The sequence below is a fragment of the Falco peregrinus genome, chromosome 1 (assembly GCF_023634155.1).
Source record: "Falco peregrinus isolate bFalPer1 chromosome 1, bFalPer1.pri, whole genome shotgun sequence".
Lineage (NCBI taxonomy): Eukaryota > Metazoa > Chordata > Aves > Falconiformes > Falconidae > Falco > Falco peregrinus.
Window position 1 is genome coordinate 13,083,629 of NC_073721.1, and position 27,345 is coordinate 13,110,973.

The 27,345-nt window shown below is 42.0% G+C and overlaps 2 protein-coding genes and 1 non-coding gene across 7 annotated transcripts in view; 2 read left to right on the plus strand and 1 right to left on the minus strand.

Annotated features, from left to right (window-relative positions):
• The window catches only part of PARG (poly(ADP-ribose) glycohydrolase), a 71,099-nt gene extending 65,226 nt beyond the window's left edge, over positions 1–5,873 (minus strand). For 4 of the 5 annotated variants that reach the window (XM_055808303.1, XM_055808290.1, XM_055808296.1 and 1 more), the window contains exons 1-2: positions 5,345–5,790; positions 2,228–2,294 (exon numbers count right to left, since the gene is read on the minus strand). In XM_055808303.1, the coding sequence (XP_055664278.1) occupies positions 2,228–2,294; positions 5,345–5,513 (236 nt within the window). In that variant the 5' untranslated portion in view covers positions 5,514–5,790. The other variant, XM_055808308.1, reaches the window with a different exon arrangement.
• On the plus strand, positions 5,856–24,336 carry TIMM23B (translocase of inner mitochondrial membrane 23 homolog B). The gene is made up of 7 exons (XM_055808357.1): positions 5,856–6,014; positions 6,522–6,580; positions 9,632–9,725; positions 9,957–10,041; positions 12,320–12,378; positions 14,935–15,045; positions 23,681–24,336. The coding sequence occupies exons 1-7, from the start codon at positions 5,918–5,920 to the stop codon at positions 23,794–23,796; spliced, it is 621 nt and encodes a 206-aa protein (XP_055664332.1). The 5' UTR covers positions 5,856–5,917; the 3' UTR covers positions 23,797–24,336.
• On the plus strand, positions 11,568–11,770 carry LOC114011963 (small nucleolar RNA SNORA74). Its single transcript, XR_003554131.1, has one exon. It is a non-coding gene; the product is annotated as a small nucleolar RNA SNORA74 (small nucleolar RNA).
• Positions 24,337–27,345: the final 3,009 nt, after the last annotated feature.

The window sequence follows — 27,345 nt, forward strand, 5'->3', positions numbered from 1 at the left end:
TGAATCAGTTGCTTATCTTAGAAATCTATTCAAGTTATTCATTATCCTTATTTTCAAATCTAAACAGTATTAAGCTGTTTAGCTAATTTTCTCCAGATAAAAAAAGTTCAAAGTCATGATGAAGTCCTCCTTAACTTTCATTTTAATCAGTTAAATACAGTGAAAAAGGAAAGCAATGGTTTTGTAGCCATTCCCTCAGAGCTACAAATTCATCTTTTAGAAGACCAGGACACAGCAGTCCACAATTTCAAAAACATCCTATTACTTCCTTACTTTTATAAACAGTCCATGACTTTAAAAAAAATAAAAATTACAAATACAAAAGCATGAGTAAAATATATTTAGAACTGGTAAGAAAAGTTAAAGAGAAAAATCACCTAACTTGTCCTGTGCTGTCTTACACAAAGAACAGAAAGAAATGCATCCTAACGGTTACACAGGGAAACGAAGCAAGTTTTGTATGAGCAGATTAAACTTTTCAAGAAAACGCTGGGAAGTAATTTCACACTTATGTACTAATTTTTGTACCAGTGTATCGATAAAGAAAAATACTTAAGACACCATATAAATATTAAAACAACTGACTACTCTTGGTGATTATATCACTCCAAACAATACCCCCGCCTGAATTTATTGATACATATTACATACAACCAATGCAAACTTAAGTACGCTAAACTCTGTATGTCTGGTTATTGCCCAGTATCCCATCTACATAATCCTAAATTCAGCAACTGAATATCTTAATAGATTCTTGAACACATTAATTCTCTCCATGAATGGTAACAGATCCTCTTCTAAAAAAAGCACTCTGGGTAAAGAAACAGCATTCACACCTTTATCATTACAGAACAAAAAGAGAAGAAAAAAAAAAGGTGCTTGGAGCAACAGATGACAGCTTGGAACCTCACGCATAGGAAAATTATTTGAAAACAAAAGGATTTTAGAGGGTTTTATATTATGATAATGTAACTTCCCACCTAAACATTTGTTTCTGCACTGAAAATTCTGATGAAAAAAATTACTGCTGCCATCTCAATAAATGACTGTTTAAAGGTATTGACAACATCTGTTGTCAGCTTCAGATAAGAAATCAAATCTAACACAAAGACTGTTCAAATTCAGATTGTGGTATCAACTGCAATAGAAAAGCACATTAAATGCTTATACAACTAACCTGCTAAAAACTGACTAGGCTGTAGTCTGTCAGCAAGGCTGGGGAAGAGCACACAAAAGCAATACTCTAAAGGGAAACTTAAAAAAAAAAAAAAAGTATTTGCTCCCTCCTCAAGCATCCTCTTAATATCTTTGCTTTACTGCAACCTATGACCCTGTAATTGAGTCCTATGTAGTTCTGTATTAATCATCCCAAGTTTTCCTATTTTAGCGTTGCTATGGATTTCCATTTCTATTTATTAACAAACATCAATGAAATATAAAGCAACGGATTTGCAAGTGGAATTACAGGAAAATAATATCTGAAATTCCTCTGCAACAGACAGTTAAACTCTTAGGTGTTTAATTTTAACACTGCCTTGCACACATTGCTCCTGACAGATTATGTTAGCAGGAAACATCAAACTTTACCTGGTTCCATTCAGCAGCAAAACTTTTATAAAACCTTCACAGAATAACCTGAAGTTACATTTGAGCACCTGTAAATTTCGGTCCAAACTAAATCAAGTTGCACATGTTTATACTACAATCACAGTCCAGTGAGACAAACCAAAACAGACCTTTGTCTGTAAATTAACAGAACTGCAAGTTGAATGCAGGACCATCAGCCCAAATCTGTAACTGTTACTGCCCTATCTTAAACAAAAATAAAAGCAGAGCTGTTGACTAAGGGCATAGCCCGATATTACAGCTAACTTGACCTAGCAGTTCACCGCCACTGGAAGCAGCAGTCCCACTTGGCCTTGCCCTTGCTTTTTCTTTGCAGGAGCAGCAGTGTTTATTCACCTAAAGAATGAGGTGCTTCAGGAAGCTAAGTAAGCAGAAAAGTTTGTGTTTGGGGACTTAGAGGGGAGGGGTGAGGGACTAGTTAGCTTTCTGTAATGAAACTGTCAGTCAGTTACACTCAAGAGGATGTGCCACGGTAAGGAAACCAGCAGAAACAGGGTTGCCTTTTTTCAGTAGCTAGCTGTGCTGGCAACCCACAGTTTTGAGTTCCCCACAGGCCCACTCAAAGAACACAACTTTTGAAGAGGTATGCTGTACATTTTACCTTTTGGACTCAGTTGTCTTGGGTCCTTTATTCTCCAACCAAGTGGTAATTGTCCGTTGTTTACAAACTGAAAAAACACATTTCACTATATTATTACATGAAACATGATAGAGCTGCAACATGATTTCATATGAATAAGGTAACTTGTTCTTGACGAAGATAAAAACACCTCAACTAAGTCCTCATTATCTCTACTACAAGGAGCTTCCACTAATACTATTAAAACTACATGTGATGCAATATTTAATTTTTAGCAGTCAGCAACTGTAGCTTCTGTAATAGTTTTTATAAATGCCAGACTTGGGGGGTGTGTTGGTTGGGGTTTTGTAGCCAACTTTTTTTTAATATGGTTAAAAACTTACAGTCAATCTCTAGAGGAAAAAAAAAAAAAAGACAACTTCAACTTTCCAGCTCTCATTATCACCTTTAATTACCACTACAGCGAGCCCTGGAAGACTTCTGTTGGTTTGGAATGAAGAGACAACATGAAATAGCTTTAAAAAACCCAACCAAACAAAAAACTACCAACTAGGCATCTTAGAAGACCCAACTGAGAAACTTACTTATATGCAACATACTGTGAAACATGAGGCTTAATATAAAGATTGTACACATTAGAAGTGACAAGTGCTGAGAAAAGGATTTTGTCTTCTCCCCTCCATCTGTAAACCATTTGTAAAGCCTGTCAACGCTTACTCCCCTAACAGCAACAAAGTGTGAAGGACTTCTGGAAATTTACTATTAACACTCTTATCTCTGTGATGATGTTCAGACAAGCTTTCAAAACCAGCAGCACATGAACTAATTATGTAGAGACTTGAGGGGGTGGCAGGGGTAAGGAGAAAAAACTCAAAGCAGTTATTTCGCAACTGGAAAGTAATCTTAGGATTTTTTTTTTTAGTTTAGTTTTGTTGTTGTTATTTAAAGGTAATTCTGAAAATCTAGCAACTGCTTTCAGTTTTTCAGTTCCTTTTCTTTCCTTTTGTCAAGAGAAGTTATCTACCTGCCACTACTAACTATGCAAGGCATTTACCCACTGCTTTCAACCAGGTATGTAAAATTTGTAGTTCCCCTACGGCAACAGTAGTTTTGCAGAACTTAAAAACCAGTACAGCAGATCTGGCTATTCCAATTAATAGTCACTACATAAAGACTCAGCACGTTACTGCAAATGGAGGTTGTGTAGCTTGTAGCATAGGTAGCTTAGGCCATAGAAAACTTAAAGAGACATTGTTTCATAAATGCTTTCCCTAACACTCCAGACCTTGAAGACTTCCACAGCTGGTTATTAAATATCGTCATCGAAAGTACAGTTTGTAGAACACAAAAATAATCTCCAGAAAATATTTAAATCCTTTTAGTTTCTTCTGAAACAATAGTGCAAAACTGCCATCACGTGACTAGGTCACTGGGGAGTAACACCAAAGCTGTATGTGGAGTGCAAGCACAAGGATACCTGTGCCATACTCAGCCATTCAATTTTTTTCAAAAAACACACAGCTTCACCCCACTCGGACAAAAATAACTGAAGGATTTTATTAACTAGAAGATCGTTATTTCTAAAGATTCACTAAAACTGAAGTCTATTAGTCATTCTGTTTACCAAATTTCACTTTATTTGAAGCGTTAACCCACTGCCTCCAGGAAAAGGGGCAGAAACAGTCAGAAAATAACTTGAAGAGACATGTTAAAACATCGGACAAATAAACCTCTTCAAAAGGCAGCTGACTACTTCTTGAGGTATAAATTTGCATTGAGGCAGGAATACTAATTCTCTAGCACAATAAATAGAAATTATAGCAGCAGCACAGAATTAAATGGTTTTGGTCTGAATTTTAACATCTGACTAAGCCCTTTAAGCCCTATAACCAACACAGTATGCATAATTTTAATACTACTAACATCTCTTTTTGCTACAGAAAAGGTGGTAAAAACATAAGCAACAACAAAAAGACAACATATGCTTACATACAGCATAAAAAATAAAAGCAGACTTCGGTGTAATTTCTTTTAAAATTGATCTCTAAATTTCTGCTCAAGATTCCACAGACAAAATCCCACAAAGAAACCATTCTTCAGAATCTACCACTGAGGAAAACAACTGAATTTGCAGAACATTCTTATTTATCGCTCTGTAGGAGTGCATATGTATATAACTTCGAACCATTGTCTACTGGAAGTTGCCTCTAAGTTACTGGTTACTGAGGTTTAACTCATCAACCGAGGACCACAGCAAATCTGTTCAGGTTTCTTTTCGTCCCTGCACTCCTTCCTATTCCTGAAACAGGTACTTTATCGTGCATTGAAATTTGATTTTGACAGCATTAGCTCCAAATAAAAGTCTCCCAAAGAGGCTTGTGGGAACTTTTTATACGCAGCTTTGTTCCAGGGCAGGAGGCGCAGCCCCCATGACCAGCAGCACGCCAGGCCTGCAGCCACATGCCCATGTGGACTGTCACCACCCTTAGCTCTCACGGCCGCGACAGCCTGGCACAGCACCCCGCCGAACGTCATTTCTCTCGCAGCGAGGATTTGCCCCCTCACACGGAACGTGCTACCTTTAGCGGCTCACGCCTCCCTGGCACGGCTGCACCGCTGCCGGAAAGTCTGTGCAGAACCTGGCCCAAAGCGATCCGGCACCCAGACCCCTCTCCACAGGGAAGCAAGGGGGCGCCGGGTGTCCCGGGGCACGCTGGCTGCGCGAAGCTCAGCTAGAGACGACGAAAGCCCCAGCACTGAAGGCCGGCTCCGGGGAGGCTACGTGCAGCCGCACAGGCGGCCTCCCGCCACGTCCCGCTGCCCTCCCTCCAGCGCATCACGCGAACAGGGGCCGGAGGGGCCGCAAGCAGCAGGGGGGACCCCGCACCTCGGCGCAGCCCCCGGCCCGGCCGCCGCCTCCCGCCCAGCCCCAGGCGATGGAGCTGCGCTCCGGGCCGGCCTGGGCGAGCTCCGCACTGCCCAGGCCGTGCGGGCACAGCCGCCCCCCGGCACCCCGCAGCCGCCGAGAGGAAAGGGAGGTGGGGGACCCCCGCCGAGGCCCCCTCCGCGCCCAGCCCCGGCGCTCAGCTGGCCGCTTCCCCTCGGCCCGGGGAGGGTGCAGCCCCGGCCGGTACAAACCTTTGTTCCCCACGGCGGTGGTGGGGCTGCCGCCGCCGGAGCTGCCGCCCCCAGGCCCCTCCTGGCGGGGACCGAGCAGCGGCCGCTCTCCCTGGGAGCTGCCGCCGGGGCTGGCGGTGCTCGGCCGGGCTCTCTTCCGAGGGGGGTCCCGCCCGCAGCCCGCACTCATCCTCAGCGGGCCCGCCCAGCCCGCCTCAGCCGCGCGGGCCCGCCAGCGGCCGCCGGGGCCAGGCGGCTGCCGCCCCCCGGGGACGGCGCGACGATGCGGCGGCGGCGGCTCTGCCCCTCCGCATCCTCCGGCCCGCGGCGCCGGGCGCTTTCCGCCAGCCGCGCCCTCGGCGGGAGGCGCGGAAGGAGCGGCGGGGCCGGAGCCGAGCCGCGTCTAGCGAGGGGATCTGGGGGCCACCGCCGCTCGCAGCAAAATGGCTCCCCGCCCGCCTCACCCCTCTCACCATGGCGACCGCGCTCCTCCCCCGCCGGCAGCGGCGGCGCGGGCCGGAAAGCAGCGCGGCGCGCTTTACGGCGGCGGCGCGGAGGTCGCTGCTGCGGCGGGCGGCGGGGCCCGGTGGCGCCATGGAGGGCGGCGGCAACTCCAAGGGCACGGGCCTCGGCGGCCTGTTCGGCGCCGGCGGGGTGGGCTACTCGCACGCCGACCTGGCCGGGGTGCCACGTGAGTACCGGCGCGCAGGGGCGGCCGGTGTACCGGCCGCCCTCGGCCCGGGTGGCGGGGCCGGGGTGGGGGGGCTGTGTCCGCTTTCCGTCAGCGGGCAGGGCCAGGCGGGCCTGCTGGCCCGGGGCGCGGCGCCGCCGGGAGATCGGCACGGCGCGTCCCGGGCTGGGGCTCTGCCGGCCGCCGAGCCCGCGGGAAGCCGAGCGCAGCGCTTCCCCCGCCTGCCGGGGCCGCCGGGAGCAGGGTGACACACGGGGCCCGCCGCAGCCGGGCCCTGGCGGGCAGCGTGGCGCGACGGGCGATGGTGACGGAGGCGGCGTGTCCGTCCCACTCGTGCCGCTCCCGTAGTCCTCCCTGAAAGCGGGGGGTTGTCGGCCGGGGCCGTATTTTACTCGGTTGTGCAACTTAAGCTTCAGCGCACGAGGTCAGCCCCCTTTTAATTCACTGGGTGGGAAATTGTTACTGGGGGAAGTGGTGGTCACGTGTTCTGGGTTTTTTTCCTTTCAGTAACTGGAATGAGCCCTTTGTCCCCGTATTTAAACTTGGATCCCAGGTATCTAGTCCAGGTAAGAAGGCAGCTTCTTTTTATTTTGTTGGACTCGATTCCGTTGTTTGTACAGTCATGCGTGAAGGCGTCAAAAACCCCACAGTGCTGTGCAGTGTGCACTGAAGTCTTGAACTGTTGAGCAGGTGAAAGGAACGATTTTTTTCAGTATTGTTCCTAATAAAAGCTTGCAGCGCCATGGCATCTAAGAGAAGAAAATCAGTTTAAATATTTAGGATAAGTAAGACCGTTGCATCAATATAAGTGTCTCTCTCCATTGAAGAGGGGATGTCTCCCTCCGTACTCAGGCATACAGCCCCAAGCGCTCTTGCACAAGTTCTGCCATTTGTCACGCCCTCCACTGAGCCCCTTCAACCAGTAGGAGCAGCCAGAAACTCTCCACTCTTAAGCGGATCAGTTTTTTATACTGTGATGAGTTTCCTCCGTTTACAGAAGTGTTTAACCAAACCCCAGACCTGATACAGGCTTTGTCATCCGATGTGCTGACTTCACAGCACTTACCTTACGTCATTTCCCAGCTGAAGGGAGACCATCATGAAGTAGAGCTTTCTGGTTTATTCTACAGAATAATTATCATACTTACACAGCTGAACATTAGTTAACATCAGCTGATGGCCAGTAGGCCCCCATAAGGAAAATAAAATCCTAGAATGTTTTCCTTTCTCAACAATATTAACTACAGCTGAAAAGGTGTAGTTAATCCAATAAGGATGCATTTTTTAATGATTTTATTTAGTTAATATATATATATTTATGACTTGGGTTATCGGAGAACATTAAGTTTTGTAGGAGCACTGAAGGTAAACGGTTGTGGAATGTCTGCTAATCTGTGTGCCTATTGTTTCACGGTATGCTGGGTCACAGCTTTTTTTAAGTGGAAAACTCTGAATGCAGTTCTGGGGGCTGTTTTTTATATTCCTCTCTCACTAGAAGCTGTTGTAGTCAAGATTACAACGTAACATTCCCGTAGCAGTACAAAACAGGGGATATGCCTCTGTTTGAAGTAGATTCCCTAGTGTGATTAGGTGGCCTCCTGTTGAGTGGTCAAAAAAAACACTAAGTGATTATTTAGACCTCTTCTGAAAATACCCTCTCTAAAGCGGTCTTGTTTGGTTAGTACAGTATATCTGGAAACATACTGGTGTCAAAAATGGTATAACAGAATTTTGTTGGAACAATATGTGTATGCTAAAAGATTTTTTATTAAAAAAAAAAGGCTTGCTTGAAGAGAAAGTGCTACTGTCATGAATAACTTCTGAAACAGTTCCTTAGTGATGGAACCCTAGAGGTTACAGTTTGTGTTGTAACACTTCTCTTTATGTTCAGCACTAGCGAGTACATTGAAATAAATCTCACATTAAATGTGAGAATAAAACTTTACTTGGAACAAGTTGGAGACACAAGCTGTGGGGTCTCCATCCCTGAAGCAGCACAAACCCCAGCTACGGCCCTGAGCAGCCAGCGGTAGCTGGCCCTGCTTTGAGCAGTGCTTTTAGGAGCACTAAACAGTCTCCACAGGTCCCTTAAAACCTGAACTATTCTGTGATTCTAAAAACCCAAGGAAAAAGACATAGCTAATATTTTAGAATACAAGAACTTAAATTATTAGCCTTTAAAATTGGTTTGTCTGTGAAGGTGTGCGTGGAATGATGAGGGTCTCCTGTATTTAAAGACCATCCACTGGCTTTCAGAATGCAGAGGGAAAGTCAGCCTGATTGTTGAGAATCTTACATTTTGGTCCTGGCCTTCCCATAATGATGAGTGGTACAATGGTACTCATGAGTTTAAAACCCACTTTTTTTTTTTGTTGTTAGTCCAGTAATGCAGGCACAAAATGTGTTTTCTCCAATGCTTTTGTTACCTTCAACAGGTATGCATTATAAAATAGCATGCCAGCCTTTTGTCAGAAACCTAAAGGATAGCCCTCCTAGGTGTTTATAGAAACATAGAGGTTACTTACAGACAATGACAGCTTCATCCTGACCTTTTGGACAATAGTGAAAATTGTTGGGAACTGCTAAGTCGTGTACGCGCTCAGTTTCTCGAAATACCTAGTGACAGGAAAGATAGAAACCATATTATAGGTTCAGCTTATTGCTGAAGTATTCAGAGTTTTAGAAGCTGGGGTTATTTTCTGTATTGCCATCCACATTTAGTGCCAAGTATGGACTAAGTGCAATTATTTGAGCCTGCGGTTGTTGCCGTCATACAAATTGGTTAAATAGGGGGTGAATAATACCATAACTGGAAAGCACAGAAGCATTAAAAAAGAGATCTTACTGCTTTAGCACCTTATTGACACGTGTACATCTTGTCGGTGTCTCATATACAAAAAGTGCTTTGGACCACCACCTCTCTACACATATGCTTGTTATCAGCCCATTTCTCTAGCTTTTTAGACCAACCTGATTTATGAGAACATAGGCCTGTCCCTGTGGGAGAAAGGTGGACATGTAAAAAACTACCAATCCCATATTTCATGCCTAATCATCACTTATTCTATTCCTTCCTTTTTTCATGTCTTTAAAATAGGTCACTTAGCGCAATAAAATACAGCTTTCAGTACAAGGGCAGTTTTTCTTCAAGGTCAGAGTAGTGGGAAACCTTAATGCATTTCTGCATCAGTATAGGTTGCTCAGTGCTGCGTAATCAGACAACAGGAATGTTTTTAGAGGGGAATGAATCTTGTGTTGTCTGCTGCAAGGATATAATAAATAATTATGCAAATAGTAATTTTTAAAAAGCCCAAACAACATCCCACACAGTATGAATTCCTTGGCTGCTTGATGTAATCTAGGATTACAGCTAGGTGGAAAAAAAAAAGCTCACTATCTTTTTTAGGTCTTTTTTCATTCTTGTTAAAGCATACACATAGCATATTCCATCTCTATGCTTGCATAGACAACAGTTTTCCAGAAACACTGGTTGTACCTGTCTCTTCTTTAGTTCATTGTATGGATTAAAGAAAAAAGAAATGTAATATGGCCTACATTTTGAAGCTGGTATGCTTGGAAAATACAAAAGCATTTTTTTTTGTTTTGTTTCCCCCCAGGATACAGATGAGTTTATTTTGCCCACAGGAGCCAACAAAACTCGAGGCAGATTTGAGTTGGCCTTTTTTACCATTGGAGGATGTTGCATGACAGGTAGGTCTCATTGCTTAGTTTTTTCATTTTTCCCAACTGTCCAGGTAACACCTGTGTACTACAGTAACTGACAAAGATTGTTGAGTTCTGTCTTCTGCAATATAGCCTTACATAAACAGCTGTTTGACTTCAGTCTATACACTGAAGTCTCTTCTCAGTATTTGCTTCTAGTATTGTTCTTTTTGTTCCTTTTTCTTCTTAAAAACTAATAACTGACATTATGCTAACTAGGGGCAGCATTTGGTGCACTGAATGGTTTGCGACTTGGCTTGAAGGAGACACAAAATATGGCGTGGTCAAAACCTAGAAATGTACAGTAAGTGTTTAATCTCAAAAAACAGTACACTTCAGTGACAGAGTTGTTTCTTCCAGCTTCTACAAGGTTAGATCTAAATATGCTGCAAAAATAAATGTATTTTTGTGTCTTTAATGGGGAAAAATGAGAGTCAGTGTTTGTCTTCATCAAGTCACGAAATGTTTTTAGTTATAATGATGTTCGGTTCAAGCTTTCTGCTTTTCATTTAGTGACAAGTGCTATGTCCTCTGACTTACCTTAAATATTTGAGAATAGATCACTACTTTGATATTTACGAGTAATCTGCTTCAAACTCAAAATGATGGTTTTATATGATGACATATTCCCAGAAAAAAGCCCCACAGTTTTGCTTTGAGCTGTTTTTCTCTGTCACTTACTTGAGAGTGAGGTCTCTCTCCTTTCCCAAACTTTTCAAACAGGAAGAAATGACAATTCAGGAGCAAGGCCCATGTGGATTTGCATTAGGCATGACATTGGTGCATGCTGCTGAGCAAGTGTTGCGTGGTGGAAGTTGTTCTGGATTGTGGTGTCCATGAACACCCACGGCATTCACTGTTTTCACCTTAGCAGATCATTTGAAAGAACACGGTAAAAATAGAGAGGCATTTTTTCCAGCAGTATGTTTCTCCTTCTAGAAGTACTGGTAGCTTAGACGTAACTGTAAGAAAACTTAGTGCCTCTGAAGGAGACATAGGAAACTAGAGGAATGGTATAACTGGGGGAAACAGTTTTCACTCCCACAGTACTTTGGAAAAAGGGAATTTTAGAGGAGGAATTTTAGTATTTCCTAGCACATTTGTCCAGGCTCACCTCCTTTTTAAATTCTGTTTCTGTATTCTTCATCCCCTTCTTTACCATCTTTAGAGTTAGAACCAAAATATCACCCACCATAATTATGACTCTTCTGTAATGTTCTAGATGAACAGGATTGTATTTTACATATTCAGAATGAGCCAAGTCAGACAAAAACACGCTCTTAAGCACAAGGGTAGCTGGTTCAAGCCCAGTAGGTGGCAGCCAGGCCGCACGCTGTTGGTAGGCCTTGCCCTTCAAGGGAAAAGGCCTGTTGAAGGTCATCACCTTGCAACAGTGTATTAAGTTCCATGTTTTCCTAATCAGATGCAGGGACGAGACTTGCCTAGCTAGTGTTTCCTTCAAATTTATCCTTAACATGTACATTATTTTTTTTTAATTTGAATTTTGCTGTTAATATTCTGTCATCAAATGTTTCACAGTATGTTATGGTTATTAAAATTACGAATTTTCTCATCCATTCAGAACTGATGCAATGTTAACAAAATGGGTGTTGGGGGTGTAATTAGGGGGAGATTGTCAATACCCTGGCATCTTAAATTTTTATTCTTGTTTCAGTGTTCCATTATTAAATTCATTACTTAACCATATTCAGTAATGGTCTGTGTCTCCTAATGAAAATTATAAAAAAAAGGAAAAATAGTGGAGAATGAACTCAATTCAGAAGGAACATAACTTGTGATGATTTCATTGCTTTAAATGATAAACTAAGTTCCAGTGGTAGTCAGCTGTCCAGAGCAGTACTGTGCTTGTGACAGTGTTACACTGCTGGAAGATAAAGATCAGTCATTTCTTCTGGCTGCTGTTGTCACCATTCTGGAGACAACTGATGCCAAAAAGAAGTGGCATTGTGCTTCCCTGAGAGTGCACTAAAGATTTGCTTTCCTTCTTTAGTGCTAGTCTGGAAGCATACATACAGCAATACTCAGGATACTTTACCTTTTGTTGGGTGCTAAGTTTGACAAATGGAAGTGCAAAAGATTGCCTCTTTCTGACTGGCTTTTAATACCCATGCCATTTGTTCAGGCATCGCCATGCTCCCTGACACATGGTCCCTGTATTGCTTGCACCTTCTAGAAGAGCATTTAAGCTTCCTTGGAGGTCTTTTACCCAGTTAAGTCAGCATAAGTGTATCAGTCATTCTCAGTAGCTATGTGTAGTCGTCACGTACGCAACATTTATCAACTGGGGTTAGAAAGTAATTCAAAGGGAAGAAATTGGATTCTTAATAAGGGCCAAGTTTGACCTGGAAAGAGAGAAAACCTTTCCTAAGACTTGAGGGGACTAAATACTTGCTCTCGGTATTGCCTGTGTTACTGTTTGTAGTATCTGTGATAGAGGAGATTATGTATTACCAAGCTGTGTGCTCTTCCTTACTGTTTTCTTTTGAAGGGCTTTTGGTTCATTATTCCAGTGTTATTAATGAGATGTGTAGTGTAAACACATTATTTTAATTCCTTTCTAGAATTCTAAATATGGTGACAAGGCAAGGAGCATTATGGGCCAACACTCTGGGATCTCTGGGTAAGTAAAGTTGTTGTATTGTAGGGAAAACAGTTTAAAGATGTAACTGATGGGAAAGTATTCTTAAATTTTCATTATGAAATCCAACAGAAAAATCTGCAAGTTTTTTTCTTTGGATCATGAGGACATTTCAGTAGACATTGAAAAGGAAATTAAAGGCTAAAATGGAATCTGAAGCCTAAGTAGCCAAAAGCCTCTAATTAAAACCCAATATTTTTAGTATATTACAAACAAGAACTCTAGTTGCAGAATAACAGGCATAACTGAAGTTATAGATAACGTTTACTTGTTAATACATGGCAGTGAATTCACAACTTAAGGCAAAAAATAAAATTAATACATCTGCAGTAACTTTAATAACCTAAGACAACACTCAGTGGTCATGTGAGCGACTGCCAGATGCCTGTTTCCTGTTAAAGAGTCAACAAAATGTTTATCTATAGAAGAAATAGTGACTATAAAGATTTATCCTTTTATGATGGCAGCTTAGCTAGATATGATGCCACCCACTTGAAATCTAAACGTTGCTTATAATTAATACAGGTTAGAAAAAAAGAGAAAAATTATCAAAGCCTAATGTATGAGAAGGAAACTTCTGTGAACTGAGGCTGGGTTGGCAAATAAAAATCACATCAGTTCCCTCAGAAAAACCACTCTTCACATGATCTCATAGAATTCAGTGGAATAACTAATGCCCTAGAGCATACAGGCTCTTTGGCTTCCCCCCAGGTCTTAAAAGACCGAAGGGTGCTCCATTACTCTGAAAGGAAAAATCAAAAACTGATGAAATTATTCTGAAGATTAATGATGTAACTCGTTGCCCCACAGAGTGGTAATAAAAGAGAAATCAGCAATATTTACAATAGAGATTACATCATGTTGCAACCCAATCTACTTATATTTGAATCTTGAAAAACACATCAAAGGATAGGTTAAGTTGCATTTACTACATTTGGTTTGAGTCTTATTTCTAAGGAGTAGATTAGTCTGCCATTTAACCGAGACACCAGCTTTTGAGCCACAATATAGAGGCCATGGTTAGAGATGGGATTCTGAACTACAGTAGGAACAGCACTTCTCATAAGAGTTGCATATGCCTAGTGAGTTTTATGGTGGGATGTATTTTTGTTTTTTCTTATTTTTTATTCCAAATGTAATGAAAACATGTCTGAAAACTGAGATGCAGGCACAGCGGAGTTCAAGGTTCCAGGTTAAGTGACACATTAACAGGTTTTTCCAGCTGTGTTTGAAGAAATTACTCAAGAAAATGTTTGTGCATTCCAGTAACAAATGGTTATATTTCTTACAAAAGATGGCCTACCAAGTCACAGAGTTAAGCTGAATTTAGTATTTTGGGATTTGGTATAGCTTTGCCTTTTCCTAGCTACCAGACAAGTTCCTTTCAAGGAGCTGAAGTTTTTTTGCATGTTCTTTCACTTGTGCAGCGTTTCTTTTGGCATTACTGATAAGAAAAAAGATTCCTTTTGGCATTACTGATAATTTTTGTCATTCTGTTCCTGAACAAAGGTAGCAACATATGTGTTAAACTATTTTTAAAAATGTTGTTTAACTCAGCTTTTCATTCCCCTCATTGTTAATACTACATGCTGCTAAGACAAGGTAAAATACCATTGCCTATGCTGAAAGGAGAAAGATGCTACTGTTCAACTGATCCACATTAATATGGTTGTTCATGAAGAATTTACCTGCTTTTTTTTAGCAAAGTAAAGATTTTAATTTCTTGGAGGACAAGGGATGAATTAAATTGGCGTTGTGTCTTTGTCACTTAAAGAACGGTAGAATATGTCATTATTTTAGTCAGCTTGAAATATATCATGAGGTATAAAGGATGGGCATGCCTTCTCCCTTCATCAAAATGCATACATTATACATACCTCCATACTAAAAGACTGTGATTTCACGTTCTGTTCCTTTCCAGGACAGTCCCCAAAGTTCTCCAAAAGCAAAAGGCCCTTTGGGAACAAAGTTATGAGGTGAAGCAGCTGTCAAATCCCAAGCAATTTAACAGCCTTTACAAGGGAAATGTAGCCCATTGTACTCCAGCCCTTGATAACATCACCTGAATGCAGCACTTAACTTGCATTTCATCTTGGTCACATGAGGTCAACAATTTTCTGTGCTGCCTAGAAAGCGTTGTTGCCTTTAGTTTCACATCACCCACAGAAGACAGTATGAAGCCTGCCAGTACAGTTAAACCCTCAAAAGTTATTTCAAACGAATTTCAATTAGCAAAACAGGCTTAAACTTCAGTCAGTGCTTTATGTCACATATTTATCATGACTTGAGGCAGTACTAGATGTCATGAGGAATGCTACTTTATAACCAAACTATAGCTAGAGAAGGGAAAATTATCTGTAAAACAGAAACAGGTCTGGGAAGAAAAACCACCAAAGACAGGATTTTGCAGAGAAATACCCTCCCTTTAAACAAACAGAAAATCTCTGCTTCAGAAGTGTAGTCTAGTTACACCAGGCCTGGATTCTGAGCCCTTTGTCTCAGAGAATGGGAGTTTTAACTAACATTTTTCTTTCTCAGCTCTACTTTACAGTGCGTTTGGAGTCATAATTGAAAAAACACGAGGTGCAGAAGATGACCTGAACACCATAGCTGCTGGAACCTTGACAGGAATGCTATACAAAAGCACTGGTAGAGTAGCAACGTGTTTCTAGTTTTCCTTTTCTTGTGCTTTATCCTAAAAATTCTCATTACTTTTACTAAATACCGTCCTGTTGTGAAAATTGGCAGTGTAAAAATGGTACAGTAGGAACTAAGACTTTTTAGTTCAGTGTGTACTAAGCCGAACACTGTTTTTCACACAGCTAAGACTACTTAAAGAAAACTTGCACTCCAAAAAAAAATTTCCAGCTGAATTAAATGGATTCTTCCCAACTTGCACAGCACTAACAATAATCAATGAGAGCCAAATTATGTCTGTTACACATCTATACTGAATAAACACTCAAATGTTTACTGAGACTTATAGTGCAGCTGTGTGAAAAACATGCTCGGCTCATTCTTAGCCATGTTTTTCAGGTATAGCAGGAATAAAACCAATAGTTTCTCAAGTCCAGGAGTGGATGCAGGCAAATGGGAGCTCCTTTCCAAAGGGAAAGAGGGCCAGGCAGGGGAGGGGAGGAATACACAGAGCACAGCTTGACTGCTTCAAGATGAAACTTAAAAGTGACTGATGTGATAGTATCTGGAGCCACAAAACAACTATACATACACATAGAGAAACTGATATATTTATAAAGTTATTACTTAGCCGTTTGTGAAACTTGTCTTGTGGTAGGACTCTAGGCTTTGCATAGTGGTCAAAACCAACAATGTTATTTGAGAACACCATGGATTTAAGGTTAGTTTGCTGATGCATACCGAATTGTTTGCAGAAGAGAGGGTGGGTCTGAGCTTCATCAGCAAAACACCTGTTAACACATATTCCAAGCTCAACAACTGGATCATCTTTTTTTTTGAGAGGACTTCTGGATACCACAGATTAACATTACCACAGGAAAAAATTATAAACTTTTAAGTACCTTGATGGAGGTTTGGCTATGTGATTCACCTGTATTTTACTGAGGAGATAATTCCAGAATTAGCCTATGTACTTTTACATATCTAACTGAGCTTCAGTGTCTTAGAAATGTTCCTGAAGGCCAGCAAAACAGTTTAAGGAGTCTTATTTTCCTGTTGGCCTAGACTAACTGAAACCAAAAATAATTGGCTTTAGCAGCCTTCATAAATACAACGTGTTTATGCAAGGTTAAGTGCAAGATTAGTAATCTTTTGTAATCAATTATTTACTTGGGATTTCATGAGTGATATGACAGATTACCAACAACAGCTGGATAGAGTAGCCGTATAGAAGTCTTATCATTTTCTGTAGGAAGTCATTAAGAGCTACCATCTTACGCTCCAGCAGAAGCTTCTGCCTTACCTTTCAGAAGCATAGGGTTGGCCTTATGTGTAATCTTTTTTTGGCACAGTGCAACAGCTACAGTCACATGCACAGTCAACCTAACACTACAAAAATTTTTCTTAGCAGAGCACAGGGGGATTTTTGTTTTGTAACATAAAATCTGCTGAGCTACTAGTGGGGCTGATAAAGGTAAATGTAGTCAATAAGTCTGTATCTATTACAATATTGGATTTCAAGTGTGTCATGCATATGAACTGTAGTGCACAGAAACTCAAAATAAATAAATTTTTCACCGTATGCATGAAATCAGAGTAGCACAGTAGACCTAAAAGGTCGAGGATTAGTTCTGGAAGTGAAAAAGATAGTATTTACATCTGTCTGAAGAACTTAATTCCAAATCTTATTTTCCTTTTTCATGCTCTATCCCTCTTGTTGCTTCTCCCATGCTTCCTCTCCTGTCATCTTATGCCAGAATGCCCTTCCTAATTCTGTATGGTAAAGCTTCCCTCCTTTACACCTTTACCCAGCATCAATATATATTTACCTTAAAAAAACATGAATATTTAAACCATATGCAAATGATTAGTTCATATCTGTGACATATATCAAGATTGTAATCATTTCCAGTGTTACACAGAATGCCATGTTGTGTTGGCATTAAAAAAGGAAAATTTGAAAGCTTTCAGGGACATTTCTGTTATACATCCTCATATTTTAGTGTCAGCAAGAAACTCCCACAAACATGCCATTTCAAATCAAGGCTGTTCTGCAACCTACAAAGGGTGGCTATAGAGTTGGAGGCAGTGCTGTTCAAACACTCAGATTTCCCGGTACCATCACTCCTGTTATTGTAAAGAGATCAGGAACATATTTAAGGAGAAACTATAAAATATGGCAGGTTTTTTATTACAACTTTCTGGTCCACTTTTAAACATAGCCCTGATGGAAGAACCCTATCAGCATCCCTGCTGACCTGAAAAACACTCTTGCGTACATACACTACATAACCTAGATTGAATTTCTGAAACAAATAGTTAAGCCTTTGCTGAGGGGAATATGTGGACAGGAAAAAAAAATAGTGGGAAGACACTTTGAAGGCTGAGATTTGTTGCCCCGAACTGGTCCCAGTTTTCACAATTTGTCCTTGTAGAAGTGTTAATCATTACCAGAATGCCAGCAGTCAAGCAAAAGAAAGAGGCTTTCCAGAATATGCATGTTCTCAAGCTGTTAGATTGTGAGCAGTTTTGTGCAAGGCTAGAACAACACAGCTTGTCTACGAGAATATGAAAGAGCATTAAAAAGTCTGCAGGGGAGGACTGTGGAAGTTCAGCCTGTCTGTGTTCACTGGAAGTGGTGTAAAGTCACTGAAAGTTCCCCATTGCAAGTGACTGAAGCCCCTGAGGGTCCTCCTTGGAGCAAGTCAGATACTATTAACTCACCATTATAAATCAAATGTTAGCTGAAATCTGCCTCAGCATGCTATATGGCTTAAATTAACGGATGTTGAATTGAGTTTCAAAGTAAAACTGATTTGAGGAGTTTTGAAACAGCATATTAGGTCATCCCTTCGACCAGAGTGACCTCTAGCTTTCAGACTTATTTGAAATGGAATCTTAACATCAAGATTACTTACTAGATTTTATCCTAAATGTAGCAATGCAAGTATAGTTATTAACTTGTTACACTAGACTTGCAGCTTCATGGAAGCTGACTTTTGAGCTCACAACTTTAACTGAATGTTTTAGGTAGAAGTTAAGTGACAGGCAAAAGAAACCCCTATGTGTTCCTTTGCTGGTGGTGTATGTAGTAGAAGCGTTGCAACTTGGTCAGTCCTCTCTGAGTTTTGCTGAAAGGGAGTGATAACCTAAGTGCATAAGGATGGTTTTTCCATTTAATAAATATTATTTATTCTTCAGTTTCAAGCAAAGACAAAATGAAGATCTGTTATGCAATTCTTTTTCTGATAAATGTTGCAAAGCACAAATACCAACATATCTTAAAACAGATATTTAGCCCTCTTGTATGTGTTTTCAACCTCTTTTCTAAATCAAATGTCGTTGTTTTGTCGTAACTGTGTTAGTCTCTGAAAGTAGCAAAAATCAAAAATATGATTGTCACTGTGCACTATGTCACTATTACCCCATTCCACTGTGAAAATGCATGTGGTTCCAGTCATCACTCCACAAAGGTACAGCTGGCTGAGGATCTTACAATTCTCCTCAGGCATGCAGGACTGATCACTCAGGGAAAAAGATACTGAGCTGGGTAGGACTTTGGACTGGCACCCAGTGTGACAGCCATTGATTTCTCATTGAAATTCCTGACAGAGACTTCAGTAAGCAAAAAAGTTAAATAACCTTTACCTCTTATCTGAGGGTTGCACAGGTTGTAGATGATCTTTTTCTTAGATAATTTTTTTCCCCCTCTTGAGGTTAAGGAAAACAGGAGCAAAAATAATGCTTTTGAACAAACTGAATTATTTTGTTTACTGTACTTCTGTGCAGTAGGAACACGATACTAGATAGAGCATCTCATGCCTTTTGCGCAATAGACGTTACGTTATCTGGTATAAAACGGTGTGCATCTGAAAAGAAGGGAATTGCATGCAAGTGGTAGCTGAAAGGAGTAGTTGCGTTTTAAGCCCTCAGAAAACAACCCTGAAAAATCAATACATTATGAATTAATTAAAGAGGAGCTAAATGTTTTATTGCTAGCAGTAAAGTCTGGCCAGAGGTAGAGATCAGTTTTGTGACATTCAGTGGGTAGAAGTTCAGGGCAGTTGTGTTAGCTAACTGCTTCTTCAGCTATAAAAGCCTCTTCCCTTTGGGCTTAATCTGTGTTTTTCTTTGGGCCAGGCAGAGCTTTTCTCCTTGTTTCTGTTGGGGCGGGGCAGGAACGAGGGGCTTTTTGCAGATTGCTGCAGCTATGGCCCAAGGATATCTTATTTTTCTGCATTATTTGGAGAAAAGTGAAGGATTTGCTTCTGAACTTCAAAGTTCAGGGCTGTCTGGTGCTTTAGAAATAAAGAACCTGTGTTAAAACCTGCTTTTAACTTAACAAGTCTATAGGACTTACTCTAATGGCATTTAGTGAAAGGATTTTGTTTCGGGTCTGAAATAAGGAAGAAATAAGAGCAAAGTACAAGCAGGCACTACAGGTAGTAGCTTGCAGAGGCTTTCTTTGTTACTTGGGGGCTGATGTCTAAAAGTACACGTGGCCACCGAGAGCAGCACTGCCTTCTGCGTGGCTCTGCTAAGCAGAAACGGTGAACTGAGTTCTCAGTGTTGCAGGGTTCTAGCTGCCTTTTACGGTAGCTTGCGTAGTCTCCTGTCAGCTAGGTGCTGCTGCTTTCACTCAGTGAGAAGACAGGGAATTTTAATAATGTTTTCAAAGTAATTTCAACAGCTTCAATACTTACAAGTTTGTAAATTAAATAGTAAATTTTTACTGGTTTTCCGATTTATCCTTCACTCCACAGTAAGTACAGGAGACATTCCCTGTTTCAAGCTTTGTGTTTCTGTATTTTAACCACAATACTGTCTTAGCTGCAGCAGTCTGAGAGCAGAACATGCTTTTCTGGAATGTATCTTGTTTCCAAAAAGAAGTTTGCCGGTTTCTGCAATAATTTCTGTACCCACAGACTTTGCTCACACTTCAAAGGTTTCATAAAATGACCCTAGTGGAGCAGCAGGAGGAAACTCTTCAAGTTTTCTACTGACGTGGGACCACCCACAGATGTTCAAAGGAATGTCTGGCTGATGGTTCAGTGGCTCTGGTTAGCTACCACTGTGCTTGACCTTGGAGCAAAACTGAGCTTGCCTTGTACATTTGAAAAGTCAAGCCCTTTAAACCATTTTAAATTACTTTTGTTCATGGAAGCCCTAAATGAAGAGAAACTGTTTGCATTCTGAATATCTGGGAGAGAAAGACTGGAAGACAGAAAAGTAAACACAACTATTAACACTTCTTTTGTTTGGCATAAATATGTGGGTCTGGGTTTTCAGTTAAGGTATTTCTAGTGCTTGTTGTTGGATGGTTCTTGCTTTAAACATCCCACAAACTATCCCGGGATAGTGGAGTAACACATTTTGAAAACAGAGGCAGTAAAGTCCTAAACAGAAGATTTTTCCCTCGTGTTATGCAACATAGATAATGGCTTTACCTACTACGAGTTAAAATTCAGTGTTAGGAGTGGATCATACCATGAAGAAAAGCAAAGCTGTTCTGTTAGAACGCTGTGTGTCATTGCATAGTGTACTCTGAAACCTATTTTAAATGTATAGAAGAGGGACAATACTCTGGGGAAAGGGTACAGCAGCTAAAGAAAGGCAGAGAACTAAATTCTCATTTAAGAGAGCATCAGATGTATCTTTGGAAACCCATAGCAGTTCTCAAGTATTGTGCAAGTTGCCTGATCTCAAAATACCTGCTTTCAGAAATGTTTGTCAGCTGGAACTTTTAAGTTATCTTACTCAGACATGCAAGATTAGAGGCTTAGAAACAACCGTGTTTCTAGCAGGGTTTTTCAAGGCAGACTTGGTATCGGAAGCTTGCAGGGAGTGATTGCAGAGGAGGGGTGGGAACGTGTTGTATCATGCAAACACAGCTGGGACGGGAGTGGAGAATTTTTTTTTTTCCTCCTTCTAACAAGGTAATCTTCTCAGAGGGCTTAACATTTCTTGCCCAGCAACTGGGCTGCATTCTACAGTGCCTTACTGTTTGAAGTCTGCCACAGACCTGGAGGTATTTACTCAAATGCGATTCTAACCAGTTAGGGAAAGGAAAGTTTTTTCTTTCCCTTCTTGAATAATTACTGTGGATAGTTCAGAAGCCAGGTACAATTGCTACAAAACAAATAACTAATAACATTTTGTAGCAGAAGCATAGGAAACCTGGTCAGAAACATTTCCTGCATGCTTTCTTCTTGGATTTTTTCTCACTCAGTAAATGCACCTATACCAACTGCACGAGTTTAGTTCTTCCTGTTCACGAAACAGATTTCCGCTGAAGCATCTTCAGCAAAGTCCCTAAGTTTTCTACAAGAACTGCAGACTGCTTTAGACCCTCCTGAGTGGATTCAGAGCTGCCATCCTCACCTGGCTGACCTCAGCATGTGAAAATATTAACAACATTTTGTGTTAGGAGCAGTATGTTTTAGCAGCACTCTGTCTTAAGTCTGCATGGATGCTAGAAGGTGGCTCAGCTACCCAAATTAAAGAAAGTACCTTTCTTATACAATCCCGACTTCACAGAATCTGGAATCTTCATCAGCCTTCAACCTAGCTTTCTTCCATAGGAAGGATAGGATTTTAAGGGAAAAGTAGAGGAATTGAACCTGGGGGCTGAGGGAAGCGTCTGCAGAAATAGTCATAGCTCTGTACAGTGAGGATGTTCTGCATCTTGTGCATTTTCCTGTACACTGTAATGGTAAGGAGCCCTCTTTGGAGGTTTCTTCTGTGAGCAATTGCTTCCCAATATAAACAGCAGAAAAATCAGGCTTGTCTAATGTTTTATTAATTTTTCCCCAAAAGTAATGAGAAGTTAGTACATTTCCAGATTATCTCAAATACTTGTTTTGCACAAAGTGTCCTTTAAATTTCACCTGTGGCCTTTTGCCAGAAGCTGCTTGCACATGGTTAGTTCTGTTTACCCAGCTGCAACCCCTTCATGTGAAAAGCCTTCTGTGCAACAAGTTCAGGATGAATTATCAAAACTAAGTCTACATTTGTGTTCCTAGATTCTGATTTAGGCACGTAGGTGCATAAACAGAATGGCTTTCCTTATAGCTGTTGAATTCTCAACAGTTAGGGCAGTGAATTCAGTTAGGTGTATATCCCAAAAAACTCTCAGATAGTCGCAGCTGGTCTGGCAATGAAATTTCTAGAAACTATGGCTAGACATGACCTCTAGTACCAAGTCCAACTTCTCCTATCAGTACTGCAGCTTCTTGGTTTCATTACCTGCCTGGGCAGCGTGAGTAGGTTTAACAGCTCCAACAAAATCTTACTTAATCTTGCAGCACAGGTAACGCAGTCTCAGTCTGGCTGACGCCAGCAGCTTGTTGCCCCGCTACAAGCCTAAATGCAGTTCTCCGAGACAGCTTCATGATCCATAATGGAGGGAAGAAAAAAAAAAAAAAAAAACAACCAACCAAAACCCCACAAAACAAAAACCAGCCACTGATTACTGAGATTCATTGGTTTCAGGTTTGAGGAACCTGAATTCCACTGTCAGTTTTACCAGTAAAGCAGGCAGGTTTATCTAGCGGTAGAGCAGAAGCTGGCCTTGTTCTATATACTGTGCACATTATCCAACTTGATTCAGCTGGGATTGATGAACACTGCAGAATCAAATTCAGTGAGGTCTTTCTAGTGTTGAGGGTCATACAAGATCTTAGGTATTCCTGTGCATTTATAGCACTTTCTGGAAGCTTTATGAAGGCATTTTCTACTGCTGAGGAGTAGAAACATTTTGCCATTCGGAAAAAGCAGCAGTTCTGCCCCGGTGCAGCACAACCCTCACATGGATGGAATGGCCTTGCAATGCCATCTGACTCCCAGCTCCAGCCAGGTGCTGGCTGCCAGTAGCAGCCAAACTTGCCCAGTATTTTTACTTTCACAGCTTGCAGAAGCTTCAAGTCTTCAGTGAGCAGTAGGAATTTAAAAATAATTTTTAATCACCTGCATGACTCAGGTTTTGCCATTGCAGGATGATGATTTTGAACATTAGTAATAGTAAGAATAAAGTTTTTCAGTGTATGCCCTAGCAAATTCTTGCCAGTTGATCCCTTTCATCTACTTTTTCTTTTTTCCCAAAAGGCTTTAAAATTTTAAAAAGCAGTGATAAGTTCAGAGTTGTGGCCCTCATGAATCTCTGCAGCCCGCGGCCGCATCCACATCAGCTGCTGTTGTGTTCACTAGTTCCCCTCCTGTCCTTTCTGCCCCTGCCCCAAACCTAGTTACTATAACTGACAAACATTATTACTATTCCTCATCTAAAATCCTAAGTGGATGAGTTCTTAAAGCAGAAAGAGAACATATCTATCTGTAAACACCTGTGTTGAGGACAGATGGAATAAAATAGGGCCTGGGAGAAGCCAACTTTGCTTTGAGTGTTCTGTGGTTCACTGGGGCAGTAGGGCTAACACAGTTTGAGAGGAAGCCATACCAGCAGAATTAATGTCGGGATCAGGAAGGATCTTTCTTGAGCCTGGCAAGAGGTTTGAGGGGAGGGTAGAATTAGCAGAGGTACCCTTTCTGCAAAGTTATAAAAAAAAAAAAAAAAAAAGCAGCTGCATTTCATTAAGCTGACCATTTCCTCAAGTGTAACTTTAATGGGTTTCAATTTGTTTTTCTTTTTCAGGTGGAGTGCGTGGGATAGCACGAGGTGGCATTGCAGGTCTGACGCTTACTGGCCTCTACGCTCTCTATAACAACTGGGAGCACATGAAGGGCTCCCTAACCCGGCAGTCCCTCTGAGCAGGGCAGCCAGCGCTGGGCAGAGGACACGCTTGCGTAGTCACCAATCAAATCAGTTGCGAGATCTGTCTGGTGCCCCTTCCTATTTTATTTACAATTAGTGTGAAACTGAAGGAAGCTATACTGGAAGGAACCTTTTGACACCGCATAGCTGGACTGGCCCTTTCCTTTCTGCCAGCCAGTCGCTGGAGAGGCAGCAATATTTGTTGGACCTGCAAGTGAGCAGAGTGGCCACCAAGATAGAGTCTCCCTGACACGCTCACCAGCTAGCCCTGGGCCAGAGCTACGAGGCATGCTCAAGTCCCATAGCTGTACCTGCTGCGCTGCCAGGTTTGTTCGGTTGCGTGAGCTACAATGCTAGCGCTGTGTAATAAAGTCTGTGTCCATAGAACTATTCACTGCGGTCTTCCAGCGTGCATCGCCCGGCCAGCCAGCGCGTTAAGTAGCAGCTGGCACAGGGCAAGGCTTGCTGCTCTGACAGCGCAGGGTAAGCTGTAAAAAGGGACATCGTCATTAATAAAAAGGGTGGTACTGATGCAATGCTGTTCCTATACTTTGCCGTTCCTGGTACTGATAAGACAAAAAAGTGTGCTGTATCCAGTGACTCATTTACAGTTTTGTTTTGAGGGACCGGTGTGATAAAATCCTGGGGGAGTTAGTGGGCAAGGGGAAGCGAATTCACAGGCCGACTGTCTCCTGATGTGAGATTATGGCGAGGCATACAAGGGCTTGACTCCAGTCCCTTACTTGCTCCAATAAATAAGGAACTGGTTGTTTCTGGGTCAAGTGCTGTTGCAGAACAGTCTTTAGTAAATTATCAAAATGGAGGTGCTCCAGTATCTCAGATCTTGTTTAGCCAGCAGTTGGAAACCAACCAGTTTCATTGCCTATTGCAATTTTTATTTTGCATTTATTTTATATTGTCACTAGTTTTTAATTAGCGCCAAGCTTCCCCCCCCTGCCCCCAAGTAATGTTTGTAGGTTATTAGAGGAATGAAGATGTGATGAAGCCACGCCTCCAGCATTAAAATTAAACCACATACCAAACATTGCTTGCAGATAAATCAAAGAGCAAGTCGTGAATTAGTTCAGAAATTAAGAGTTATTGTACAAGAGCTCATTCCTTCAGTTCTTAAACAATTAAATAGGTCTGAGATATCATGAAGGCAGAGCAAGGGAAAACCAAGAAACTTACTGCTCAGTAAGCAACTTAATGCAAAACAAGTTTACTTTGAGTTCTTCCTATTGAAACAGTTCTTGATAGCTACACCGCACCCAACAAAACAAAATATTAGAGAGAAGATAGTAGTACTTACCTTCCCCTAAGAAGAAATGCACCTTTGCTAGAAACCTCATCAGAGGATAGCTACTGAGACTGGGGTTTTGTAAAGTGCCACAGCTAACGAGCCTTCACAGTTGAACTCAATTAGCTTTCTTTGGCTACCAGTTAAAGAAAGATGCTTTACACCAGCACTTAACTAGGTGTAGCATAAAGGAAAGAAACCAGGCTCTTTCTGACCTGCTTTGTAGCTGCTGTTCCTCATTAAGCCTTATGTCCCAGTCCGTCAGCCGGCTGTGCGTTACTCTTGCGGTGTTAGAGCTGGACCTTCTAGCATGTATTTGTCAAGGGCTGTACCACCAAAGAAACCATCTTTTACATCGCAGGCTGCAGAAGGGTGACATGGGCACAAGCTGCACGGCACTGTCACATGGGACGTCAGGAGAATGTGTGCATTTTCAGAGTTTTTCTCCCCATTGGCATCAGCAGGTTCCCGCCTACTCATGTTTCTTGGTCACCATTAATAGAACTTAAAATTCTACATGCTTGGCAATGCTGGATGAAGGGCTGGTAGCTGCTTTATGGGCTGATGGTGTCAGGAACTTTGTAACGTATCTTTTAGGTTTTCTAGAGACTTTTCCAGGACTGATACATGACCCAGGAGCTCTCTGCCCCTAAGTGGAATATTAAAGCTGTGAGGCTCAAAAAAATGTCTCTCCTCCTTTAGATGCACTGGAGATAATGTAGGAACAAGCTTTTGTAAGTACAAAGTTGCCACAACCTTAAAGCTAGGCTGCCTCTTGAGACAATTTATCATGTGTCTGGTCTGCATTAACCTCAAATTTCCTGGAATTGCTTGCCTCAGGGGCAGAGCTGAGCGCATTTGTCTGAAGTAGCGGTTTCTAGGGCTATCAAAAGGTTTGGTTCATAACTTGTTTGTAAATGGAGTGATCCATAGCTTGAGCTATGAAATATAACCAGCACGGAGGCAGCAGTGATGCAGGTGAATTGTAAATACGGAGTACAGAGAACATCTTGATGATGTTGTGTGTCAAGATTTACTGTGTTCACAGTCTAATGGCAAAAAATCAGTATAAACTTGCCACTTAAAACTGTGACCAAGAGAATATTTGAGTTCAGTAGGAATAAAAGGAAGTAAAATAAAGTTGCGGACAGGATTTGTCAAGCAAGTTACAGTCCTCCCATGCAGGACTGCACAAATGTGAGCATGGGAAACTGTGGCCGTCTTGAAGCACGGTGTTTTATCCTCCTGCAGGGCCAGTCATGGTGTCTAGTTTTGCTGGTAGATGCGAGACAGCTTGCCATGCTGCGGCAGCAGGTGAGGGAGTCTGAGACAACAGGTCTAACAGAAGCTTTTTGAATCTTGTAAAACTGCTTCTGTGTAGTCATTGGAACAGAGAAAGGCAAACCACTTTCACCGTTCCCTGTCAGCAGGTGACTTCTCTTACAACTGGGGGAATGTGTTGAAAAGCCACTAGTCGGGTGGCAGGACTTGCCAGCTTCCCCCATGAAGCAGAAGCTGCCTCTGAAGATAGGAGGCAAGTGTACGTTAGGGCAGAAAAATGATCCAGTCAGTGTTCACAGCTCGCGGTTCCTCGAGCTTATCTGGGACTGAAAAGGGTCGGGAAAAATCTTTTTTTGTGCTTTAAGAGGTTACCCCCTGTGCTTAATAAATTCTAGATGGCAAACCGGTCTGTTTTAAGTGAAGCTTTGCGTAGTCTGGATACTGGCCTGTGCTTCTAACAAGGAAGCTCTAGCCCATTTGTTCTCTCCATGGTACAGTGCAGCCTGGAGTTTGTAAAGGAATGGAAAATCCTTACAAGGAGGAACAAAACGCACAGGAGCCCAGTGTTCAAAAACCAGGAGAGCACAAGAGCTGGAGAGCAACTAACTACCAGTTGCACAGCTAGACCAGAGGTGTTCTACAGCCATGGGAAAAAGAAGACTGAAGGCTACTAAAATATACAAATCCTCCTGAAGTATTTAAGTGCAATAAGAAACATGTTATTTGGGCCAAATCTGTGTTTCTTACAGTAGCTGGGCAAAGGCTGGGTGATGTAGCCACACTGGCCGTGTATCCCAGGTGTCATGCCGCAGTGTGGCAATGGGCAGGTGTTGTCCATTGAGCTCCTGCCTGGTGCCTGGGCTCGTGCCTGGGCTCCCTGGCTTTGGCAGTGCAGCTCCACGCAACTGTGGTAGTGACAAGACAAAGAACTAAAGGCATGTGAATCCAGCACGGGGCGCAAGCA